The sequence below is a fragment of the Emydura macquarii genome, unplaced genomic scaffold (assembly GCF_026122565.2).
Source record: "Emydura macquarii macquarii isolate MOO-44397 ecotype Brisbane River unplaced genomic scaffold, CSIRO-AGI_Emac_v2 contig_3114, whole genome shotgun sequence".
Lineage (NCBI taxonomy): Eukaryota > Metazoa > Chordata > Testudines > Chelidae > Emydura > Emydura macquarii.
Window position 1 is genome coordinate 6,261,306 of NW_027133251.1, and position 22,653 is coordinate 6,283,958.

Genomic DNA, 22,653 nt, shown 5'->3' on the forward strand with positions numbered 1-22,653 from the left:
CAGAATTGCCAAAGGAACTGAAGTGCCCAAGTCACTTTTGAAAATGGGACTTAAGCTCCTAATGTTAGATGACTTAGATGATTTTGAAAACTTAGTGTGTGCGCTTAAGGTTCTTTTTAATCACTTCAACACTGACTTGACACTTCAACATACAAATTCAGGGATTCTTTTTGATATCCTACTCTTGATAGGATGTTTTCACAGCCCCAAAGGAGGAAGAAAGGAAGGCCACTCAGCTGGCTTCAAATCATGTCTGTGTGGCAGAACTGTGTCACTAAAAGGCTAACATCTACTGCCTCAGACTAAAGCCAGGTGCAGGGACATCAGATTTGCCTGCAAATATCTCACAAGGCACTGGGAATGTGAAGAATGCATCTAACCTGAAGGCTCTTCTAGTGAGATTGCCATGAATCTGATTTGAGGCCAGCCCCGTAGTCCTGTGAAGGGCAATCCCTCAAAGCAAAAACCTGAGGTGTTCAAGATTCTGTCGATGTGGCCTGTACTGGCACAAACCGTGCTTCCTTTAATAAGCATAATGAGAGCTTCCCCACTGAAGCATCTTACACCATCACCCTTGAAACAGAAGTCTCTGCCAAGACTCTGACCATTAACGTGTTTGATATTTCCGTGCTTAAATTTAAACTTAAATTAAGTTTAGCTTTTCTGAAGGAATTCATGTTGCCACTATTGTTAGCTGTCGAGCTGGTTTAGTTAATTGTAGTTCATTGTTGGGGGTTTCCCAGTCTAGTTAATATCCATTGCAGGTTAAGTGTATCCCAGGGTGTTCTTTCCTGTTACTGTGATCCCATATCCTTAATTGTAAGACACATGCTTTATTTCTTTACTTTCCAGTTCCCAGATCATAGCAAGTCCCCTTCCTCCTGTAGCTTCCCCTCCTCCTAGTTCTAAAACGAAGGAGTCTGCAGAGAATGAAAACCTTGAAGTAAGTAAAACATATTAGAGTTATGAACTGAGAAGTCTCAAGATAAAAATGGAATGGATATTTGTTTTATACTGGTCTTTATACTATAGAGTGTGACTAATAAGCTAAAAACAAGTTCACTAAACTTGTTTTTGTGAAGTTTGACTCTTTCTTAAAGTACATTGCTGGATAGTCCAAAAGACAAGGCTTTGCTTTTTACTGGTGCCCTGGGAATACAAATGTGTTAAGAAGAAATGTTGATGTGAACTAAATATAAAGATTACTTTATTAAGAAAATTCTGATTGCTTATCTGACTGTTTATATCCAAGCTGTTTATGAACACAGACGCAGTAACAGGAATAGGTTAATGTTGCATTACACACATTTCTGTGAAGCACAAAGTTCAGTACCTTCTGGTAAAGATAAAAATGAATGTAGAAAAACATAGCGAGCATCTAATATTGCATTCAAGGTAACTTGAATGCCTACAGATATTCTAGTTAGTGTGTATATAAGTATTTTTATACACATCTCAACTATTTTTATCCGTATATCACACACAGCAAAACCTGTGCATTCCTGGACCAGATCCTCATCTGGTATAAATGGTCTAACTCCACTGATTTCAGCATTACTAGCCTAATTTACACCAGCAGAATATTTGGCCCTTCTCATCCTAGGAGATGTTGGATAAAGATGGGGCAATATCTATGATGGAACTGAAGCCAGTGTAGCTGTTTAGTATATAATCAATCTGAGCGCGCTCACCTTGCTACACACACAGTCCATGCAATTTGCTTCCTGGGGTTTAGTTTCAATCACAAAATAAATCCCAAATGAAGTATTATATAAAATTCAGCTCATGCCTTTTCTTGGGTTGGCTCCAGTCACAGTTTCTCTGAGGGCTGCTCTGTCCACACTTTAGGTCCCCTCTAGCAAGCTGCTCTCACCTTCTGTATCCAAGTGGGTAATCAGCTATCTTCCAAGAGAGTCACCAAAAACCACTTACCTGGTGATCATGCTAGAAAATGTTAACAAGATATGATATTTAGATGCATACTATCTCCTTCTTGCATCTGCCAGTCTAAGGCTGGAGATGTGTAAAATTGCACATGTAAAATCTACAGTTGAAAAACATTATGTGAGTTTGTTAGTGTATTGATAGACTTAATGAATGTTAGTACACATTTAACTGCTATATAACATTACTCACTATGATTTTAAAAAAAAGTTTGTTAGTTTGCTGTGCAATTTTTATTTTAGGGTAAATTACACTTAGTTTTCAGACCAGATAAACAGATAGGTTTCTCCAAAGGCTACTTTCTACAACTTTTGAGCCACAGTCTTCTCCTTAGCTTCATGTCTGTCTACAGTTCTCATGCTTCTGTAGTTTCTGTAAAGTAGAATGGTATGTTACCAGTTATAACTGTTTTTACTTTTTAATCTATTCTAGCAAGACCTTTGCACTTTCTTGATATCACGAGCCTGCAAGAATTCCACACTGGCTAACTATTTATACTGGTATGTCAGAACTTACTTTGTATTATAGTAGCACCTCGCGTCCCCATATTTGAGCTCAGGGTCTAATTGTGCAAGGTGCTGTACAGACAGAATAAAAGAGAGTTCTTGCTCTGAAGAACTTAAAATCAAAATTTCAGACAAGATACATTAGTTGCTTTAAATAAACAAAAGGAGGGATGAGGATAACACAGCATGCAGTTACATAGGGTAACTAGTGTAAGGATGGCAGTTACAACCTTATAGAACAGCAACGTGCATGCATATGTCTCTAGATAAAGTGAGAGCATTATAGATGCATTACTGTAGTGATCAAAATTTAAAAAATACTCACTTTATGGTCTACAATGTATGTCATTCAATTTGAAAAAACCCCCCTGTAATTCAGGTTTGGATTGTTATAGTTTTTTGGGCTTTCATAGCAATTTGTATGTAGCATTCAATTTGTGCACTGTATTAGAACACTTAATGCAATATATAGTTGGCATAAGGCACTATAAACCTGTTGTGCTAAACTAAGGCTTGCTTTATTAGACGTCATGTATGAGTTACCCCATGAATACCTAGATAAGATGGGGCTGCCAATGTTTTTTTTCCTTATTAATGACCTATAGTTGTGACACCTTGTCCAGGTGATTGGAGTTGTGTTGTGCAGTTAAATCAGTGTACTACAAATGTATCCGTTTTATATTTATGCATGTCATTGATTGAAAATGGTCATCGGTAGTTTGCTGTAACTAATACGCTATGCATAGAACATAACGGTTGGATATGAAGGGGCTACATTAAAATACACTGTCCAAAATGCCATGCCAGAAAACTGACTTATTCTGACAGTGGTTCCAGTTGTAAATCCATCCCCTCAAAATATGTCCTTGTCTTCTCTCTCACATACAATATTTAAATTTAAAATATTAATCAAAGAGGTGCGTGATTTACTACAACTCATAGTAAATATACCAGCATACATTCATTTTCTCTGTTATAGCCTAGAATGTTTGTTTAAATTAAAAATATATTAGGCTCCTTTTCTGAAGGTAAGGAATTACAAGTGTGATTATTGTGAACAGAAGTCAAATATTTGGTCTGATCAGACATTCTCATTTATTTAAGTAGAAATAACTTTGTCTAGCTTCACTCACTGAAGCAATATGGTTCATTTCATGCTTGTTACTGAAGCGTTTTTTCATTTTGCCAATCACATAAAAACCAAAACCTTATTCTACATGCAGGATTGTGTGTGGTTTGTATCACTATAAAATGCAAGTATATTGGATTCTGAAACTTGAACAAACTTTCTTCTTCCTAAATCGTTGTCAACAAACTGTCTAGCTCTCTCAAAGCACTTTTGACTTCTGACCGCAAAATCAGCTAATTTATTCTTTCTTTTCCTTCCAGACATCTCAATTTCTCAGTGACAAAATCCAAATGTCACAGCTACAGTTTGATCCAGCATAGCCATAAATCTTTTTGGCTGCTGATCAATTACGTGTTTCAGCTAACCAGACGCAGGATGTGCCTAAAACAATCAATGGAAAAACACAGTAATCCTTGAAATTTAGGCATCACGTTCATATTACTGTGATCCTGGAGTCGTTTCTGTACTTCACTTTTGTACATAGTTTTAGTTTGTACACTATTTCTTGTGGAGGCATCATTTACTGAGGCATATGATATCAGGCCTTTAGGCCTGTCTCTCAAGAAGCTAGACACCATGTAGTGCTTTTCTTTGAAAAGAAAGATGAGATGAGATAAAGGCATATTTTAATGATTTTCTTTGCATTTTCCCTTTTTCCTTCACTTGTTGAGTACAAAAGCTTTGGAAATACACATGAAAAGCTGTCAGACTTTGTTTCCTTGTAGTAAGATCTAAATGTGTAGTCTTTAAAAAAGCTATTCTACTAGCAATCACTTCTGCAAGAGAAAGAGAGCTTTGGAAATGGCTTCTGGCTGGTTATAGGATTTATCAAGATTATATAGCCCTTGTGGAATCCAGGTATTTAACTGGATACTGAATGTATATCAAATTTTGTTATTAATTTCTAAATTAGTTTAGAAAGATGTGAAGCATACAAGCTTGATGGAAAATTCATACTTGATGTGTAAAGAGCCCTTGAATCAATTTGACGAGAGAGCCCACAACAGTCAATATCTAATGGATTGTGCAATTTCTTGCAGTTAATTTTTCACATAGAAAAGAGACAATTTTGATTAGTTCTTATATGGCTACCAAATTTAGAAATTAATCCCTATCTACTCAAAATGTGCTCTTCAAACTAGAAATATAGCTAGGTCATCCACCCTTTTGCACATTGTCCTTCATATCCATGCCCACCTTTTGTCACATAGTTTTGTTTTGGGAGTGGAATTGAAGTTCTGTCTTTGAATCAAGGCTCAAGTTGTCACTTCATTTCCTCCTTCCATCTCCCATGCTGCTAAATGAATTTCTTTCTCTTTGGGGTGCCTGACAGTAGTTGTTCCCAGCATATAACTAATTCCAATCTAAAATAGAAATGAAGTAGATGTTGCATAAGGCAGGTTAAACAGACCATAAAATCAGCTAGACTTAATACTAGGAAAAATGTAGTTAGTTGGGCTCTCAGATTTATTCATTTGATTTTAAATTGTATCCAGCATTCTTATCAGCACAAATCAAACTCGCTATGGGGTCTCATAGAATTTAAGAACTCAGGTATCCAATCAGTAACAAAAATATTTTGCTCCTTAAAACACTTACCGGTGTCAGAGCAGGTGTTTCTTTGAGCCTGCACAGTGCCCAACATGTTGGAGTTCCAGTCCTAGAGCACCACACGGTAGGCAAGAAGGTAACTGTCACAGCATGGGTGGAATTGGCCCATATGTCTGTGAAGACTGATCAGGTTCACTGCATTTGTGTACTCACTTGACTTAATCCAAACCGAGAATTAGAAAACATAATGTATGCAGCTAGATATTAAATAGTCCTACCTACAGTATATACAATCGTACTTCTATTAGATAGTGTTATACTATATCTGGGAGGCTAGAAGGGGGATAATTTACAAATCACCTGTTCTGGTTGGCGTTATTTTATTGTTTATAAGTGAAATTACATTTCTATGCAGTGTATGAAATAACTCATAAAGGCAATCAGAGTAACAAACATACACAGTTTACCTAAATAAGGCCTCAGATAAAAAATCATTGTAAAATACTGTTCTCTCCTTTGGCTGAGACCTCTATTCTGGTAGTCCTTTTAAAAATGAACAGTAATTGCTTCTCAAAGTCGTGCTCTAGGATCACTCAAGTAGTCTTCCTCCCCAGTTGCTGATGGAACATGCAGTGGAAATGCATTTTTTGTGAGGGTAGGGTGGGATGAGGGGGTTGTTTGCATTGCCACTTGATAGTGCTCAGATTAGGACTGGATAATAGAGAGGTGAGAATCGTGGAATGTTCCTGCCAATGAGTGGCAGGACAAATGATTAGTGTGGATGGATATGCAGTGGGGCAGAGAGAAGTAGGGGTGTGTGTTTGCATCCGTCCGTCGTTCATACCAGCTCAATTTGAGTGCTACCACTCTTGTGTCTTAAGTGAAAGTAAATTTCAAGTGTTTCAAGCACTCCGTATACGAGTGGAAAGACCCAGGGATTTCAAGTGTTTCAAGCACTCAGTATATGAATTGAAAGACCCCGGGTGTCTATCCCTGAAACTGCCACCTGAAGGTTCAGTTTTTGTCCTGAATCAAGTAAAAATAAATTTTGCTGTAGCTGCAGATCTTCATTACACGGCTGTAGTATTGCACAATTCTTAAATGATTTGTGTCAGAGGAGGACAATTTAACCTGGATTGTTTTTGTGTTTCAAGGTATGTAATAGTGGAATGTGAAGACCAAGACACTCAGCAAAGGGACCCAAAGACTCATGAAATGTACCTAAATGTGATGAGACGGTTTAGTCAGGCTCTATTAAAGGTAACCCATCCCTTAGGTAACGAAAGAGTAAGCAGTTTGCAGGCGCTAACGTTCTTTAAAACGACCCTAGTTTCCTACAAGGACCATGGTTTGCCATAAGCAATACAGTCTGCCACGCCCATATTTCTCCCTGGAATTAATTTGATCTGCTGTAAATGATGTAATTTTAGTTCAAAACAAATGAATGCAACTATCAAGAGAAGTTTCTCTTTCTCTATTTGTTGCTTTCCATATACATTGTAAACTGACTATTCAGATCATGCTTGTTTATAGACCCTTTTGCATCTGAAGGGAAGTGGGACTGTCTGATATTTAGGGTTAATATTTGGCCCTGCCTGGAAAACTGGGAGATTGGATCACTAGCCTTTGCTGAATTAAGAAACTGTGCCAATCTGTGTGTCAGCAGTAGAGGGTGCTAAAGTAGCGAAAAAGGTTCTCCTGAGATTTAATCTGTAATTTATGGCATATATGTACAGAGTTTGCTGGCTTAAGGCTAACAGTCAGGTATCTCTCATTGCATTTTACTTCACATCTCCTTAATGCTGCTTCAAGGCTTTTATGTGACTCATGAAGTACAAAGGCATATTTCACATTCGAGAATCTTCATGCAGCTTTTTTTTTTTTGCTCTGAATTAGTTTGTCATGCATGAATGTTCACCACTAGAATTATTATTGTTGATTTAAATTGAAGTGCACTGAATGGTCGTATAACTGATTGCCAACTACAGCAATTTTGATGACATTGTACAGAAAATACTATGCTTTGAATGAACTCTGAAATGAAAGATAGTTGATCTTTTTTTATTAACTTGAGAAATCTAGCTAGGTTAAGGATAAATGTACAAAATTCAGAGGTAATTATGGAACAAAGAGCTAATTTTCTGTTTCTTTTTCATTCACGAAGGGTGATAAGTCTGTCAGGGTTATGCGTTCTTTGCTGGCAGCCCAGCAGACGTTTGTAGATCGACTGGTTCATCTAATGAAGGCAGTGCAGCGTGAAAGTGGGAATCGTAAAAAAAAGGTAAATGCAGGAATAAAAACTTTCTGTTAAAATTTTAGAGTAGGAGTATTAAGTTTTCACAGGCATAGTTATGTAACAAGGTTCTCTGAATTTGTTTCCAACATTTATTTATTCTGAGCATATATGTTAATATGCAGTGTATGTGTTTTTGTTTAACCTGAAGTATTTCACCTCTTTTGGTGTTTTTTGCCCTGTGCTATTTGAGTTCTGTTGGGCTTTTTTGTCACATTAATGGAAGACTCAGATTCCTGAGAAATGTTTTCTCAAAGATGCTTTTGGATCGCTTTATTTTTTCTCTCTAATTTATACAAATGGAACTGTCTTGTACTTTGTGGAAGCTATCTTCATAGAAGTGCTTTGCCTCTAAAGATACCTCAACACAGCAGCTGGGTAGTATGATTCCTAGCTCAGGTAAATGTACATGCAACCTAAAAACAGTGTGGTTGCGGCAGCACGGGTTATGGGTTGGGCTAGCTCCCTGAATACAATCCCGCCTGACCCCCTTTCTGGGTATGTACTCCGGTAGTTTGTTTTGAGTAGGACTTCGTTTTTAAGATCGTTTTCTTTACACCTTTCTCAGCTATTAATTGTGGTACACTTACTATTTCAGTAGTTTATCTATTTTTCCCCTCTAATTCCATGGTGGGAGAAGGAGTTGGAAGCTGATGGGTTTTTTTTTGTGGTGTACTTACGATTCTTGTTTTTCCTTAGTCTCTGTATTCCTGTTTTTGAGACATTTGACCATATGCCAAGTTCATTCAATTCATTCTTGCTTTGTTACTGCTTGTGTCCTCCATTCCTTCGATACCATCCAGTTTCACTATCTGCTCTTCCTCCCCCACATAGTGTTGTGTTGGATAATATCATTTTCTTGGTGTATGACCCGTTTTCCATAGCATGTACTAAATTACTTTTAATACTGATTTGTGCCCTGAGATTTTCATATATATTTATATGGAAAAGTATGAATGCAATGGATTTTAGATTTGTGCAATACACAAATGTAGTGCAGCATATATAGGATGGTATTTTGGTGTCCCTGTATACTTCCTGCTTCAGGATCAGGACTTTAATTCTGAATTTAGGCGTTCATGTGGTATAGCAGCAACAAGACACTGGAAACCACTATAATTCATAATACTAATATAGATTAATGTATAGACTTTATAAACTGATTTTAGACTAATAATTAGAAAAGCCGGTTAAAAATCAGGATCTTGCTAAGAGAAACAAATGTATTGGAGCTGAACTTTCACAGATAGTGGAAACAAATTGAAAATGTCTGAATTTTATTACAAATATTAGCTGAAGAGCTTGATATATGTTCCAATATCTATAGTGTTTTTAGGTTCCAAGTATTTATGATGTATGAGTTAAAATGAACAAAAAGAAAACAAAAACTCCATTTTAATGTTTATTGGTTCTTTATATCAATATTCAACAAGGGACTTTAGTCTTCTGTGAGGTCAGTGGCTCCTTTCTAGGTTCATTATCTCTTCCATATTTTAATCTGCCTTTTGATCTAAAATTTCAGTCTTGGATATTTAGTTTTAATATGCATTTACAACTTTCTTCAAACCAGTTAAGTTCAATTTATATAAACATATAACATTTATAAATATAAAATATATAGCAATGTTTGTCCAGAAAACAGAATAATTTAATCATGCTTTGTGTAATTGTATATGGGTAAATTATGCATCTGTAATAAATGAAGGAAAATACATTACAAAAATTGGGTAATATGCATATATCCTTGATACCGTATCTATTCTGTGTTTAAAACAAACAGACAGACAAAAAACCTCAGTGTGCTTCTGGCCTGTAATCTAGCCTACATATATACACTGAGAAACGCTTACAGGATGTACCGTATGTAGTAATTTCTGGCATATTTCTGTAGAACTCAAATGTATAGGTCCTGATCATGGGCTGTGTTCTGGCCTACAGCAGCTGGCCATTGGAAATATTCCCAGTGGTGTTTGAGCTAATGTTGTGGCCCTCTGCTCCTCCTCTTTGCCTGTGGCTGGTGTTAAAATCAATAGAATCTGCTGCATCTATTTTCTCTTCATGTCTATTCTGTGCGTGGTTGGCAGGAGGAGATAAGGTGGCTGCTGAGCATTTGGTGTGTAAAGTCTTTACTATATAGGACATTAGGTAAATAGTCCTAACTGAATTGCAGTGTTAAAATGTTTGCAGTATTGATTATTTTAAAATATAGTCGATTCAATATTATAAATGTAGGGTTGGCTCCTACAGTGAGATCGGCGTATGCTGTTACTGCCACAAGTGCAGGATCATATCCTAGAGCAGTGATATTCAGTCTGCAGCTCAGAAGCCGCAAGTGGCTCTTTCATGTGTGTCTTTGCAGCACATGATATTAAAACACTGTGTGACTTAATTATTAACCAATCTAAGTTATTAATCAGTCAGGATGCTTTTACTACCTTATTAATTAAGTTATCAACTTGCATTAAGTTATTTGCTGTCAGAATAATATATATACACACACACACACACACACACACACAATATTTCCCCATCATGCTGTTTTAACTATGAATGATATTATAGTAACTGAAACAATGAATTCACACTACTCTGGCTCTTTCGGGTAATGCTGATTGCTAATTTGGCTCCTGAACACTGCGGTCTGAGCATAACTGTCCTAGACTTTGGACAGACCTCCCATAATAGAAGTAAAATGCTCTATTAATGTGGAAAACTAACATCCCTTCAGAAGGGCATGTAGCCAATTTATAAATATACAAAGAAATTATTGGAAGAGTACTATCACTGACACTTCTGAACCTGCGTGTATTTATATGACTGGCTTTGAACTGGGTGTAATATATCTGATTACTTTGCCTGTTCTGTAAAATGTTTTTTAATTTCACATTGTGTTAAGGATGGATGTTACATTGCTTTGAAGGCATAAAGTGCTCTACACACGCTATATTATATGAATATACATGTACTTTTTTGTTACTGCACATTTTCATTCCAACTATATAAATATTTCAGTAAAGGTTGTTCTCATGCTCTGCCATTTTTGTTCCTTTTAAACTGCATGTACATTTTCATCTAATTGAACTTTTGGGTTTTTGCTCTTTTAGAATGAGAGGCTGCAGGCATTACTTGGAGACAATGAGAAGATGAATTTATCAGATGTGGAACTTATTCCACTTCCTTTAGAGCCTCAGGTGAAAATCAGAGGAATTATCCCAGAGACAGCTACACTGTTTAAGGTAAATGAGATATTCCATTGAATAAGTTAGTTGCAACTGAATCTTAATTCTTGAGAGACTAACAGAAACATTACTTTGAAAAGCTACTTGCTGTTAAATTTGTCAAATATACTTTGTGCTCCTGAAATTGAGAGGCTAATATCACTGGATTTAGTGGGGAAGTGCATGATCAAAGTATTTGTACTCATCACCATGATTTCTGAGTTCAACCAACATTTAAGTGGCATTTTGGTCTGAAAGACCAAATCCTCTACTTTTTCCTTGTGAAATGCTGTGAGTGTGTGTGCATACTAATTTGCCACTATACTGTAAGTGCTGGAGCTGATGTAGACAGATGGACTTTACATTTTTGTTCTGAGCAGGCTGAGATCCATGAACATTTTAATATCCAGACAGAACTTCCCAATCTGAGGGCTAGCTACTAAAAGATCAGAGCCAGCACAGCAAAAGTCCACCACGCCTTCTAAATGACTCATTATAAACCCGTGATCAACAGAGTCAAACCTTGCTGACACTTTGTTCTGAACTGGATCTGATAATGCACAAATGGGTGCATAATTTACGTGTCTGCCAAAATTCCACCTAAATCACAAAGATGGTCATCTTTCTACTGTCTTCCAGCACCTCATCTTGTCTGTCTACACTGTAGACTTGTTTCTCCATGTGTGCATTTGTGCTTGCTTCAGAATAGTTACTCCATTTCCTTTCCTTTCCTTTCCACCCTCCCCTTGTCTGATCAATTGTGGTTGGTGGCTCTTGTTCTTCATTGTCAAGAATGCTTGAAAATGAAAAACAAGTGTCTTCCCAGCTGACACCAATCTTCATGTCCTCCTTCAGCATCACAAACCACCTTTTCCTTGGTCTTACTCATGTTCTTTGTCCTGTCACTACTAGCTTTTGTACTCTCTGGCCAACATATGCCCTATCACATTATCTCAGAGGACCCAGCCATCTCAGTTTATACTCCTTCTGCTTTTCTGTGCTGGGGGCTACCTGCGTTGTGGCTCACATTGTTTCATTGTGTAGTATCAGCGCTAACATCCACCTGAGCACTCTTATCTCGGCAGTGTTGAAGCAGTTGTTCTTCTCTCTTCCTCTTTGGTCAGCATTCCGACCCATACATCATAGCTGACCTAATCATGATCTAATGCACTTTGTTCTTTAGTTTATTTGGCATATTCTTATCACAGAGATTTCCCTTCAACTCCCTCTGTTTACACCAGTGCTTTTCAACTTTTTTTCATTTGTGGACCTCTGAAAAATTTCAAATGGAGGTCTGGAGCCCTTTGGAAATCTTAGACGCAGCCTGTGGACCCCCACAGGTCCACGGACCACAGGTTGAAAACCACTGGTCTACACCAAGCGCTTTTCATGTGGCTCCTAACAGCTGCATTTACTTTCCCATCATGGCTCAACACTGAACCCAGGTATTTAAATAATTATGCAGACTTTAACTTTACACCATCTAGTTTTACTAGGTTCTCATTATCTCTCAACGAAGCATCATATGTATTCCATCTTTTGTTGGCTGATTTGTCAGCTGTTTTCTTCTAATCCAGCCCTCTATAGTTTTAGTTCCTTTTCCACTTCTTATTATCTTCTTGACACAACATAGCGTCATTGTCACAAAACATGCTCCCAAAGAACTTTTCCCCTAATGTCCTGTGTCAAGGTATCCATTATAATCACAAATATGAATGTGCTTAAGGCTGATCTTTGCTGTTGACCTGCTCTGACAGTGAATGACTCACTGTAGTTGCAGCTGCTTCTCACTACTGTTCTGCTACCCTCAGACACCTCCATGATAGTTTGAATGTATGTCTCCGGCAGATTGTGCCACAGCAAGCACCAGCATAATAATTCTCTAGAAACTCTGCCATAAGCTTTCTCTACATTCACAAACAGTAAATGCAACACCTTGTGTTTCATGCTGTGCTTCTCCTGCAATATTCAGGCTGCAAACACTGCATCTGTTGTTGACCTTCCTTCATACACCTGAACTGTTTGTCATTTACTTGATATTCTAGTTCTTCTCAGTCTTTAAAATTCTTCCAGGCATTTCATTGTCTAAATCATTAACTCGATGGGTTGGTAATTATTACATTCTTGCACATCTCCTTCATGCTTAAAAATGGAATCAATTTGCATTTTTCCAGTATAGTGAATTAAGCTGAAAATGTTTGTTGCCATAACCAGTCCTTCATGGTTTGTTGCTTTAAGTGTCTCAGTTGGTACTGTGACAGGGTTAGACTAGATGGCTACCGGAGAGTGCTAGAACGCCAATATATCAGCCCCAGGCTCAGCAAGTCCCTTGTCTCCTGGTAGCTGAACAGGGGCTACTCCAGGTTAATTAACACACCTGGAACCAATCAAGGCCCTGCCTAGGACTTGTTAAAAGCCTCCCTTTCAGAGAAAGGAGGTGGCTGGAGTTGAGAGTGAGGTGAGCTACCAGAGTGTGAACAGGCAAGATGCTGTCAAGAGCCAGGAGGGTTTAGGAGAAGGAGCAGAACGCTGGCAGAAGAGAACCCTGCAGATACAATGACTGGGGGAGGGGAAAACCCTGCCTGAAGAGGGCAAAGGACCTTTCCCAGGCCTGAAGGCCTAAGGGAAGAGACCCTACCAGAAGGGAAAGATAGAGCTGGACATTTGGTTTGGGCACCACCATGCCCAGTGGGGCTGTCAAGGGTCAAGAGCCTTCTCTGGCAAGGAGGCCAGGAAGGACCCCTCTCTGAGCAGGGTACGGACAATAAGTCAAGGGGCATAGGGAAGTAACCCAGGGAAACTAGCAGCTTTCCTGGAGCCATAGCACAAGGCTGCTACTTGTAGGGTCCCTGTGTTGGGGACCGGAGTCAAGAGTGGAACTGCCGTCCCCCCACTGGCCATTCACTGGAGGGGCGAGAGCCCCAGTGAGGAGACAAGGGCCTGTGAGAACCAGAGGCAGGACTGGGAGCCAGCAGGGAGCGGCCCCCTTAGAGAGGCTGTATTATCCTCTCCCACCACTAGAGGATGGAAGAACACTGAAGGGTGAAGCAGTTTCCTGACCTACCACTAGAAAGAAACACTGGATCCAACAAGGTAGAGGAAGAGCTTTGCCGCTGTACACTGTCTGGCCCCATTGCCTTGCCATGTTTCATCATCTTGAGCCCTGTCTGAATCTCCACCAGAATTGTAAGTCTTGTGAGGTTGTTGCTTGTGCATACTTTCCTCGACGGTTTCTTCACATTCTCTTTATTGCGCAGTTTCTCTTAAAACTGCTGCCACCTCCTAACAACTTCACTCTCTTCCACTAATACGCTTCTATTTTCTTCTTTGAGACACTTCACAGTTCCCAAGTCCTCTGTACTACTTTGCCTAATCTTGGCTAATCTATATATTCCTTCCCCTCCTTCCTTTCATAGTAGTCCTGTGTATGAGGCTTTAAATGCCTGATCCTTCTGCTACTGCTCTTGGTTTGCTGTTTTCTTCTATTCCTCATGATTTTCTACCATTATTACTTTCTGATATCACTTAAACCTTTCTTCCATCTTTACTGCTTCTTGTACATTGTTTGAGAACCACATGTCTCCTTGCAATGAAATCCCTGCCCCCCTTTTTTTTGGCCACATGCAGTTTGTGCACATTCTGTAATACATTTGGATATTGCCCCCACCCCAAACTTCTTTGGTGTCATTGTGGTCACTTTGGTTATTGCGCAACCTGAGAAGAATCTTTGTTCTTATACCTCAGACAAACGTCCCTATCTGCAAGCCTCCACCCCCTTGTTCCACAATTCATCTTTTGTCCCCCACTAGCCTTTTCACCCAGAAGTCCATTGCACAGTAATATAGATTGGTTGTAATCTGCTCTCCTGGGATCAGTTTAGTGTGTCTCGGATTTTTTAGATCTCTTCCCCTTGTAAGGAAGTAATTGACCTGGGACCTCTTGGCCTTTATAAAGTATTTATTGGTAACAATCAGGCCATGGGCTCTTGCTAACTCTAAGATGATCTCACCAGCTTCATTTGTGGTGCATAAGTCTCATCCTCCATGACAGTTTTTGTAGTCCTCACTGTGTTTTCCCGCATGTCCATGGAGATCTGCTCCAGTAATCAAGAACTCAGCTTAAGTTGTGGTACTTCACTTGTTTCTTGGTCCAGCGCTATCTGGAATTTTGCCTTCTCCTCAGTCATGCAACCTACCTGCAGTGCATATCTGCCTAAGAAAAGAAGTATTTGTTCTCTGCTCAGTGCTATTGTCACTTTTATCAGCCAGTCGCTCTTCCTTAGGATGTTCACTACCTTGTCCTGTAATACATCTGCTACAATTATCCCTACTTGCTACTGAGCCACAATACATTATCTTGTAACCCTCCCCGGTGTTTGTGGATTTTGACCCCTTCCGTCTAGTCTCTTGTATGAGGGCAATATGTAGTCTCCTTCTCTTCAGTGTCTCGACTACTTCTCTTGATGTCCTAGTCATTGTTTCCACTTTAAGGGAAGCCAAATTTAATTCTCTACCTACTTCTTTAGCTACATGTGACCAGAATGAGGTGGCCTTTTCCTGTTTTCCCATCTGTCAGGTGATGCGGTTGCACTTTGCTTCCAAGGGACACCCTAGTATTGTACTGATATGCTCCCTGAAGACAAATACCCATAGAACATATGTGACTGGCACAACTTTAACAAACTGGCTGGCCAGGCATGAAGTTATTGGGTTGAAATGAGAATCCCTTCTCCTCGGTGGACTGCCTACCATGGCGAATGAGTACCATCTGCCCAGAGCGATCTGGTTATGAGTTGCCAGATGTTTTCCTTACACACCACCACTGGCAGTTAAGAGCGATGCTGCCACGAGAAGGCAAGTGGTAGTTTAACTGTCAGAGGACAGCCACATGAGGCATTTTCTTGGGAGTGAAAGCTCGTCCTCAGTCCCACCTACACCATGACAGCTCTTTAGGAGGCACTTTCTTTCTCCAGCTGCACATAAAATTAGAGGCAGGGTTGGGGAGATGTTTACAAATCAAAATAGCAAGCTCTTTTGTCAGGATAAGAATGACCTTGTCCCAATAGACTTGCCCATTGTTTGAGAGGACAGGGAGCTGTCATCTGAGGCTCTAACTAGCACTGCAGTTGTTAGCTGGTCTATAGGGCAGTCATCTTTCCTTTCTGAGACCGCTCCAAAGCACTGCAGAAACTTTGGTTATTCCTGGATAACTAACCACCTATTAAGCATTGGTATATTATTTGGTTGCTATAACCACCTATTGGTTTATATAACTAACCACCAGTTATTCCTGGATAACTAACCACCTATATAACCACCAAATATATATTATTTGGAGAGCAATTTGTCTTGAAACAAGAGCTTTGATGGAAAGTTGTCCTTCACCCATAGCACACTAAATCTTTGTGGGAATGCAATGCTCAATTGTCTAGACTGATTCAGGATCAGTATTTTATATGTAGCAGAGCAGCTACTTCAGCAATTTATTGCTGTCAGCCTTTGACATGAGGTGGTGATTTTCTTTTCATTTAAAAAAAAAAGTCCAGCATGGTCCTATTTAAAGCAAGCAGGGTATAATCCATGGCCTGCACAAGTGAAGCCAGCACAGCAAAGAAAAGCCAGAATTTAGATCCAGTCCATCTCAAAGTGCACTTGAACACCAATGGCACCTTCTGAAGACGGTGGCCACTCAATTCTGTCTCCTTCCCCATGAAAGAGCTTGGAGACTTGTCAGTAACTACCAAGCTCTTCAGAATCAGAAAAAGTTTCTTGAGGAAGGACGGTGTCTCTGTGCTTTTTGAGTTCAAGTAACATCTCTTGGCCTCAGTCATAGCTTTTTTCTACACCCTCAAAGTCCTTGTGTAGAAGAATAAGGAACTATATTTTAAGAGGAAAAAGTAAGATTGCAGTAGATGTGAAACTACAGTCTCAAAGCATTTACTACACACAAACAGCTCTACTGAAATTGGCTAATAAAAATGTCTCCATTTGTATATCTGATTTTTGTTTCATTTTTTGTTTGAGAGGCATTTATTTGGTGAATTACAGTAGATGAATTTATTCATGTAGATAATTGATCTTCAGCTCATTTTATGAAGTGTTAAACTACAAAAATAATTGAATTAGTTCTTTCAAAAGACCATTTAAAATTGTCACTTTCATATTTAATTAAGAAAGCAGTTAACTGGTTTGAAGATGTCCTATCCCTAGCATTTCTTTTGTTTATAATATAATTATTGAGTTTTCCTTTTTTTCTCATCAGTTTAAAGTGTTTCACTTTGACCTTTTGTATAGTACTTTGAAGTTTGAATCAGATGTGTACAAACTTAATTTGTGTTTTTCCATTTTTAAAAAGGATAGACTATTTTTAAAAAATCTACCAGGATCTGTTTGATTTGTCTTACTACTTCTCTCTGATTTCCCACTGAATGCTATATCCTCTGTGAATGAATGGAATCTAGAAATTACATAAAAATTAGAAGTCTTTGGGTCAAACTTTTGGTAACTGCAGACAATATACGTTCTTGATACAGAGTCATAGAATGTGAAACACAATATCAGAGTTCAGAATGAGTCCTATTGGAACAATCTTCAGAGCCTACTGCAAAACCTACCATTTCATAGTCGTCTACCAGCATTAAAAAGTTTGAGAGGAAGGGGAAAGTTTACTAGGAACTAAACCATAGACTAGCAAGATAGTCCCTTTTTGATTTTTATGTATATCTAAAAATTGAATTCAGTACCTAGATTAGATACTTGGGATGGATTATGCTAGAAGGCTAAAAAGCAAAGGTGACAAAAATTTATAAATGAATTTATTGACATGTAGTGGAGGATTCCTAACCTAGATTTATGTCCCAGTGAAGTTGAGTATTGGATTTGTTCTAGTATACTGGTTTATGGTAAATTTCTTTTTCCAGAGTGCCCTAATGCCTGCCCAATTATTCTTCAAGACGGAAGATGGAGGCAAATATCCTGTAATATTTAAACATGGTGATGATTTACGTCAGGATCAACTTATTCTTCAAATTATTTCACTCATGGACAAGGTGATGAGCACGAATGAAGAAATACTCAGTCTCACTATTACACATCTGTTTTATTGCTTATACGAGTTGAGGAAATTGATTCTCTTGGGTAAAACCAGAAAACACAAGATGTTCATGCAGCTTAATTCAGTACTTATTTATTCTAGCTATTGCATTTCAAAGAATTCCAGTTCTTACAAATACTGTTTTAATGCAAGCAAATGTTCTTTATGGACTAGGAAGAGATGAGCTAACTGACTTACACTTATGCCTTATGGCAGGTCTGAACAAAGTTTCCTGAGGGGTGGATAAATTCATGTATTAAAACACTACACAACCTATCCACTGTATAAAGTGTGTGATTCTTTTAACTATTCCACTCATGTTTGTGTTTTCCTTCCAGTTGTTACGTAAGGAGAATCTGGATTTGAAATTGACACCGTATAAAGTGCTGGCTACTAGTACAAAGCATGGTAAGGTTATTTCTTTTTTAAAAACACTGAAAATAACCAGTCAATAACTTATCAAAATGCAGACAATATCCAGTCCAGGCTTCTTGTTAGTGTCACAGGAGGGTACAGCTGCCCTAAGGTTGTAAGATCGCTTTATACTAAACTTGCGCAACTGACTTAAAAGCAAATTAAAGTTTGTCCTATACCATCAGTCTCCCCTCTCCAGCTTTATTGCCAAGTGTTTGTTTTGCATCACCTAGTTGAATCAAAACTTAGGACAAATTGTGAAATACTGGTTGTCGTTTCAGAGCTAGCTGCGCCTCTGTTCCCTCTCTGATCTTTGAGGGTGCATCCTAGAATACACAGGAAGCTAACTGAAGAGAGATCTGAACCATTAGTGATTATCTTTGAAAAGTCGTGGAAGACAGGAGAGATTCCAGAGGACTAGAAAAGGGCAAATATATTGCCAATCTATAAAAAGTGGAATAAGGACAACCCAGGGAATTAGAGACCAGCTTAATTTCAGTACCCAGAAAGATCATGGCACAAATAATTAAGCAATCAGTTTGGAAACACTTAGAAGATAATAAGGTGATAAGTAACAGTCAACATGGATTTGTCCAGAACAAATCATGTCAAACCAACCTAATAACTTTGAGAGGGTAGCAAGCCTTGTGGATGAGGAGAAGCAGTAGATGTTGTATATCTTGACTTTAGTAAGGCTTTTGATACTGTCTCACACATGACCTACTCATAAACAAGCTAGGGAAATACAATCTAGATGGAGTTCTAGTATAAGATGAGTCCATAGCCGGTTGGAAAACCATTCTCAGAGAGCAGTTATCAGTGGTTCACAGTCAAGCTGGAAGGGCACATTGTGTGGGGTCCCGCAGGGACGGTTCTGGGTCCAGTTCTGTTCAATATCTTCATTAATGATTTAGATAATGTCATAGAGAGTATGCTTATAAAGTTTGTGGGTGATACCAAGCTGGGAGGATTGCAAGTGCTTTGGAGGATAAGATTAAAAATCAAAATGATCTGGGAAAACTGGAGAAATGGTCTGAAGTAAATAGGATGAAATTTAATAAAAACAAATGCAAAGTACTCCACTTAGGAAGGAACAGTAAGTTGCACATTTACAAATGGGAAATATGAGTCAACAGTGTCACACTGTTGTCAAAAAAAAAAAAAAAAAAAAGGGGGGGGGGGGCAAACATTCTGGGATGAATTAGCCGGAGTCTTGTAAGCAAGACACGAGAAGTAATTCATCCGCTCTTCTCTGCGCTGATAAGGCCTTAATTGGAGTATTGTGTCCAGTTCTGGGTGCCACATTTCAGGAAAGATATGGACGAACTGGAGAAAGTCCAGAGAAGAGTAATAAAAACGATTAAAGGTCTAGTAAACACGACCTACAAGGGAAGATTGAAAAAATTGGGTTTGTTTAGTCTGGGGAAGAGAAGACTGAGGGGGACATGGTAGCAGTTTTCAAGTACATAAAAGGTCATTATAAGGAGGAGGGAGGAAAAAAACCTTTAAGGACAGGAGAAGAAGCAATGGGCTTAAATTGCAGAAAGGGCAATTTAGGTTGGCCATTAGGAAAAACATCCTAACTGTCGGGACAATTAAGCACTGGAATAAATTGCCTAGGAAGATTGTGGAATCTCCATCACTGCATATTTTTGAGAGCAGATAGGATGGCCACCTGCCTTGAGTCCTGCCTTGAATGCAGGGGACTAGACTAGAAGACCTCTTGAGGCGCCTGCCACTCCTATGATTCTATCTGTATTGCAATAAAAATTTGACAGCATGGCTGTGGCTGGCCCAGATCAGTCTCACAGGGCTCAGGATATGGGGCTAAAACCTGCAGTGTAGTCTCTCAGGTTGGGACCAACAAAAGGTAAAGAATTCTATATTATGAAATGCACTCCAGTAACTTATTTTGACAAGTGTAGTTTAGTGTTGAGATTTCACAGAGTAATAGTAAATGTAGTGTGTTTAGTAAAACTAGCTAAATTGCCATAATGGGAGATCTTGCAACTAAATTAAGGATGAAAAGTAGTGTTTCTAATATATTTGTACCATTTCAGTCTTTAAAATGTCACATGACTGATTGTTGTATTGAAGTCCACTAGTATCTACTGTGATATTAATTCCATTTCATACTATCTTTATGATTCTTAAAACAGATTGAGTAAAGTAAAGGTGATGACATCTGTACAGTCTTTATAGTAGGCTCTAGTTTTATTCATAACAAGCAGCGAGGTCTGGGAATCAAGAGACTCAAGTTATAGCTCCAACTTTATTGCTAGCTTGGTTTCTACTCTTGGGCGAGTCGTGCAAAATTTTTGTATGCTTCTATATCCATAAACTGGGCATAATGGCTACCTTCTTAGCAGGTGTGTTGTAGTATTGGATTAATGTTTATAGAGCACTAACTATATTATTGTTAATAAAAATTAGTGGTACAGAGGCTTGCCAAAATATTTGTGGAGTTATGATGAGTGTTTAAAATTTATTACAGGCTAAATGTTTACTGGTAAAACCTTGTTTACTGAGTGCAGTGGAATAAAGGTGTACAGTTTTATTTCTTTACCAAAGTTGCATTCCTTTCTCTTCATTTTATACCTTCAAGTATTTAAGATACTGCTTTCTCATCACAGGTTTCATGCAGTTTATTCAGTCAGTCCCTGTTGCTGAAGTTCTCGCTACTGAAGAAAGTATACAGGTATATGATGTGTACGTTTTATTGACTGTGTAATTGATTAGATCACCTCAATAAAAGCCATTTTTGTCAGAATATTTAAAACATTATTTAACATTCTTTTTGAAAACCTTGATCTGGTTTCTCTTCTTTAGTCGTTCATTTGGGAACAGTGTCTTCATATTGCAGATCTTTTGCATGAGTATGCAGCATTTAATGACTATAAAATTAAAACTGCTGAAGAATTCAGGGCAAGACTTAACTAGTTTTGACACCAAAACTCTGATGGTGCTTTACTGATGAATGAACACTTATAGTTATGAGTCTTGTTCGGTACTGTTTGTTTGATAGTTTTAGGAATATTATAGGAGTTTGTAATAGCAAGAGCGTTAGAACAATCAGTAGAGATACATACTGGTGCTTTTTGTTGCTTACAACTATTAGTTATGGACATCTTTTGAAATACCATATTCTATTATTGTATTGTCGTAGTGCCTAGAAGCATTATTCAATGTGCTAGGCACTGTACAAACACAGTATAAAAGACATTCTTTACCCCAAACTGCTTACGATTTCTTGGTATGTCTGCACTGCAGTCAATAGGTACAATTGCAGCATGTCCTGTCCATGTGAGCAGGACACTGTTTACATACTTGGGCAGCTAGCTTGTGCCAACATCACTACACTCTGATTTTCAGTGACCTAACTCAGTCAAAAGTAGCTGAAGAATGCATACTCATGCTGCGGTCACATCACCTGATTGCACTATTAGACATATCTTAAGTATAAGACATTACATGGATTAAAAACTGGCCGAGAGGTCTCAAAGTAATTGTAAATAGGGAAATTGTCATCAAGCAGGTGTGTTTCTAGTAGGGTCTTGTAGGGATCGGTTCTTGGCCCTACCCTATTTAACATTTTTTATTAATGGCCGAAAACAACATATAAAATCATTACTGATAAAGTTTACAGATGACAAAAGCTTGGGGGGAGTGATAAATAATGAAGAGGATAGGTCTGGATTGCTTGGTAAACTGGGCATAAGTGCAGTCGTGTTTTTAATTTGGCGAAGGATGTATCTAGGAAGAAAGAGAATGCAGGCCATACATACAGGATGAGGGGGCTCTATCCTGGGAAGCAGTGACTCTGGAAAAAAAAATTAGGGCTCATGGTAGATAGTCAGCTGAACATGAGCTCTTGGTGTGACACAGGCCAAAAAAAACTAATGTAGTCCTTGGATGCATAAAGAGAGAACTCTCCAGTTGGAGTAGAGAAATGTATTTTACCTGGGTTTTTGGCATTGGTGCGACCACTGTTGAAATACTGTGTCCATTTCTGGTACTCATAATTCAGGAAGGATGTAGATAGATTGGAGAGGGTCCAGAGAAGTGCTAAGTGATTGGAAAAAACTGGTTATAGTTGTAGTGGTAGATTGAGAGGTCAATCTGTTTAATTTAGCAAAGAGAAGATTAAGGGGGTAACTTGTTTACTGTCTGTGGGTACCTACATGCGGAATAAATGCACTCTTCAGTCTAGCAAAGAAAGGAATTCCATGATCCAATGGCTGAAAGGAGAAACTAGATAAATTCAGACTGGAAATAAGACTACATTTTAACGGCCAAAGTAATTAAACATTGGAACAACTTACCAAGGGTTGTGGTGGATTCTCTAGCACAGGCAATTTAAAGTCAAGATTGGATGTTTTGGTAAGAGAGATGTTCTGGTAGCTATTTTGGGGGAGTTTGGTTGTCTGTGTTATACAGATTAGACCAGATCACCATGTTCCCTTCTGGCCTTGGAATCTATGGAGCAGAGGTCCCAACGGAGATCAG

At 38.5% G+C, this 22,653-nt stretch overlaps 1 protein-coding gene across 3 annotated transcripts in view; it reads left to right on the forward strand.

Annotated features, from left to right (window-relative positions):
• Positions 1-22,653, forward strand: part of PIK3C3 (phosphatidylinositol 3-kinase catalytic subunit type 3) — a 126,019-nt gene that overhangs the window by 44,863 nt on the left and 58,503 nt on the right. For all 3 annotated transcript variants that reach the window (XM_067530866.1, XM_067530868.1, XM_067530867.1), the window contains exons 12-19: positions 853-943; positions 2,377-2,444; positions 6,285-6,390; positions 7,295-7,411; positions 10,528-10,659; positions 17,561-17,689; positions 18,072-18,141; positions 20,781-20,845. In XM_067530866.1, coding sequence (XP_067386967.1) covers positions 853-943; positions 2,377-2,444; positions 6,285-6,390; positions 7,295-7,411; positions 10,528-10,659; positions 17,561-17,689; positions 18,072-18,141; positions 20,781-20,845 — 778 coding nt within the window. The remainder of the gene's footprint in view (positions 1-852; positions 944-2,376; positions 2,445-6,284; positions 6,391-7,294; positions 7,412-10,527; positions 10,660-17,560; positions 17,690-18,071; positions 18,142-20,780; positions 20,846-22,653) is intronic.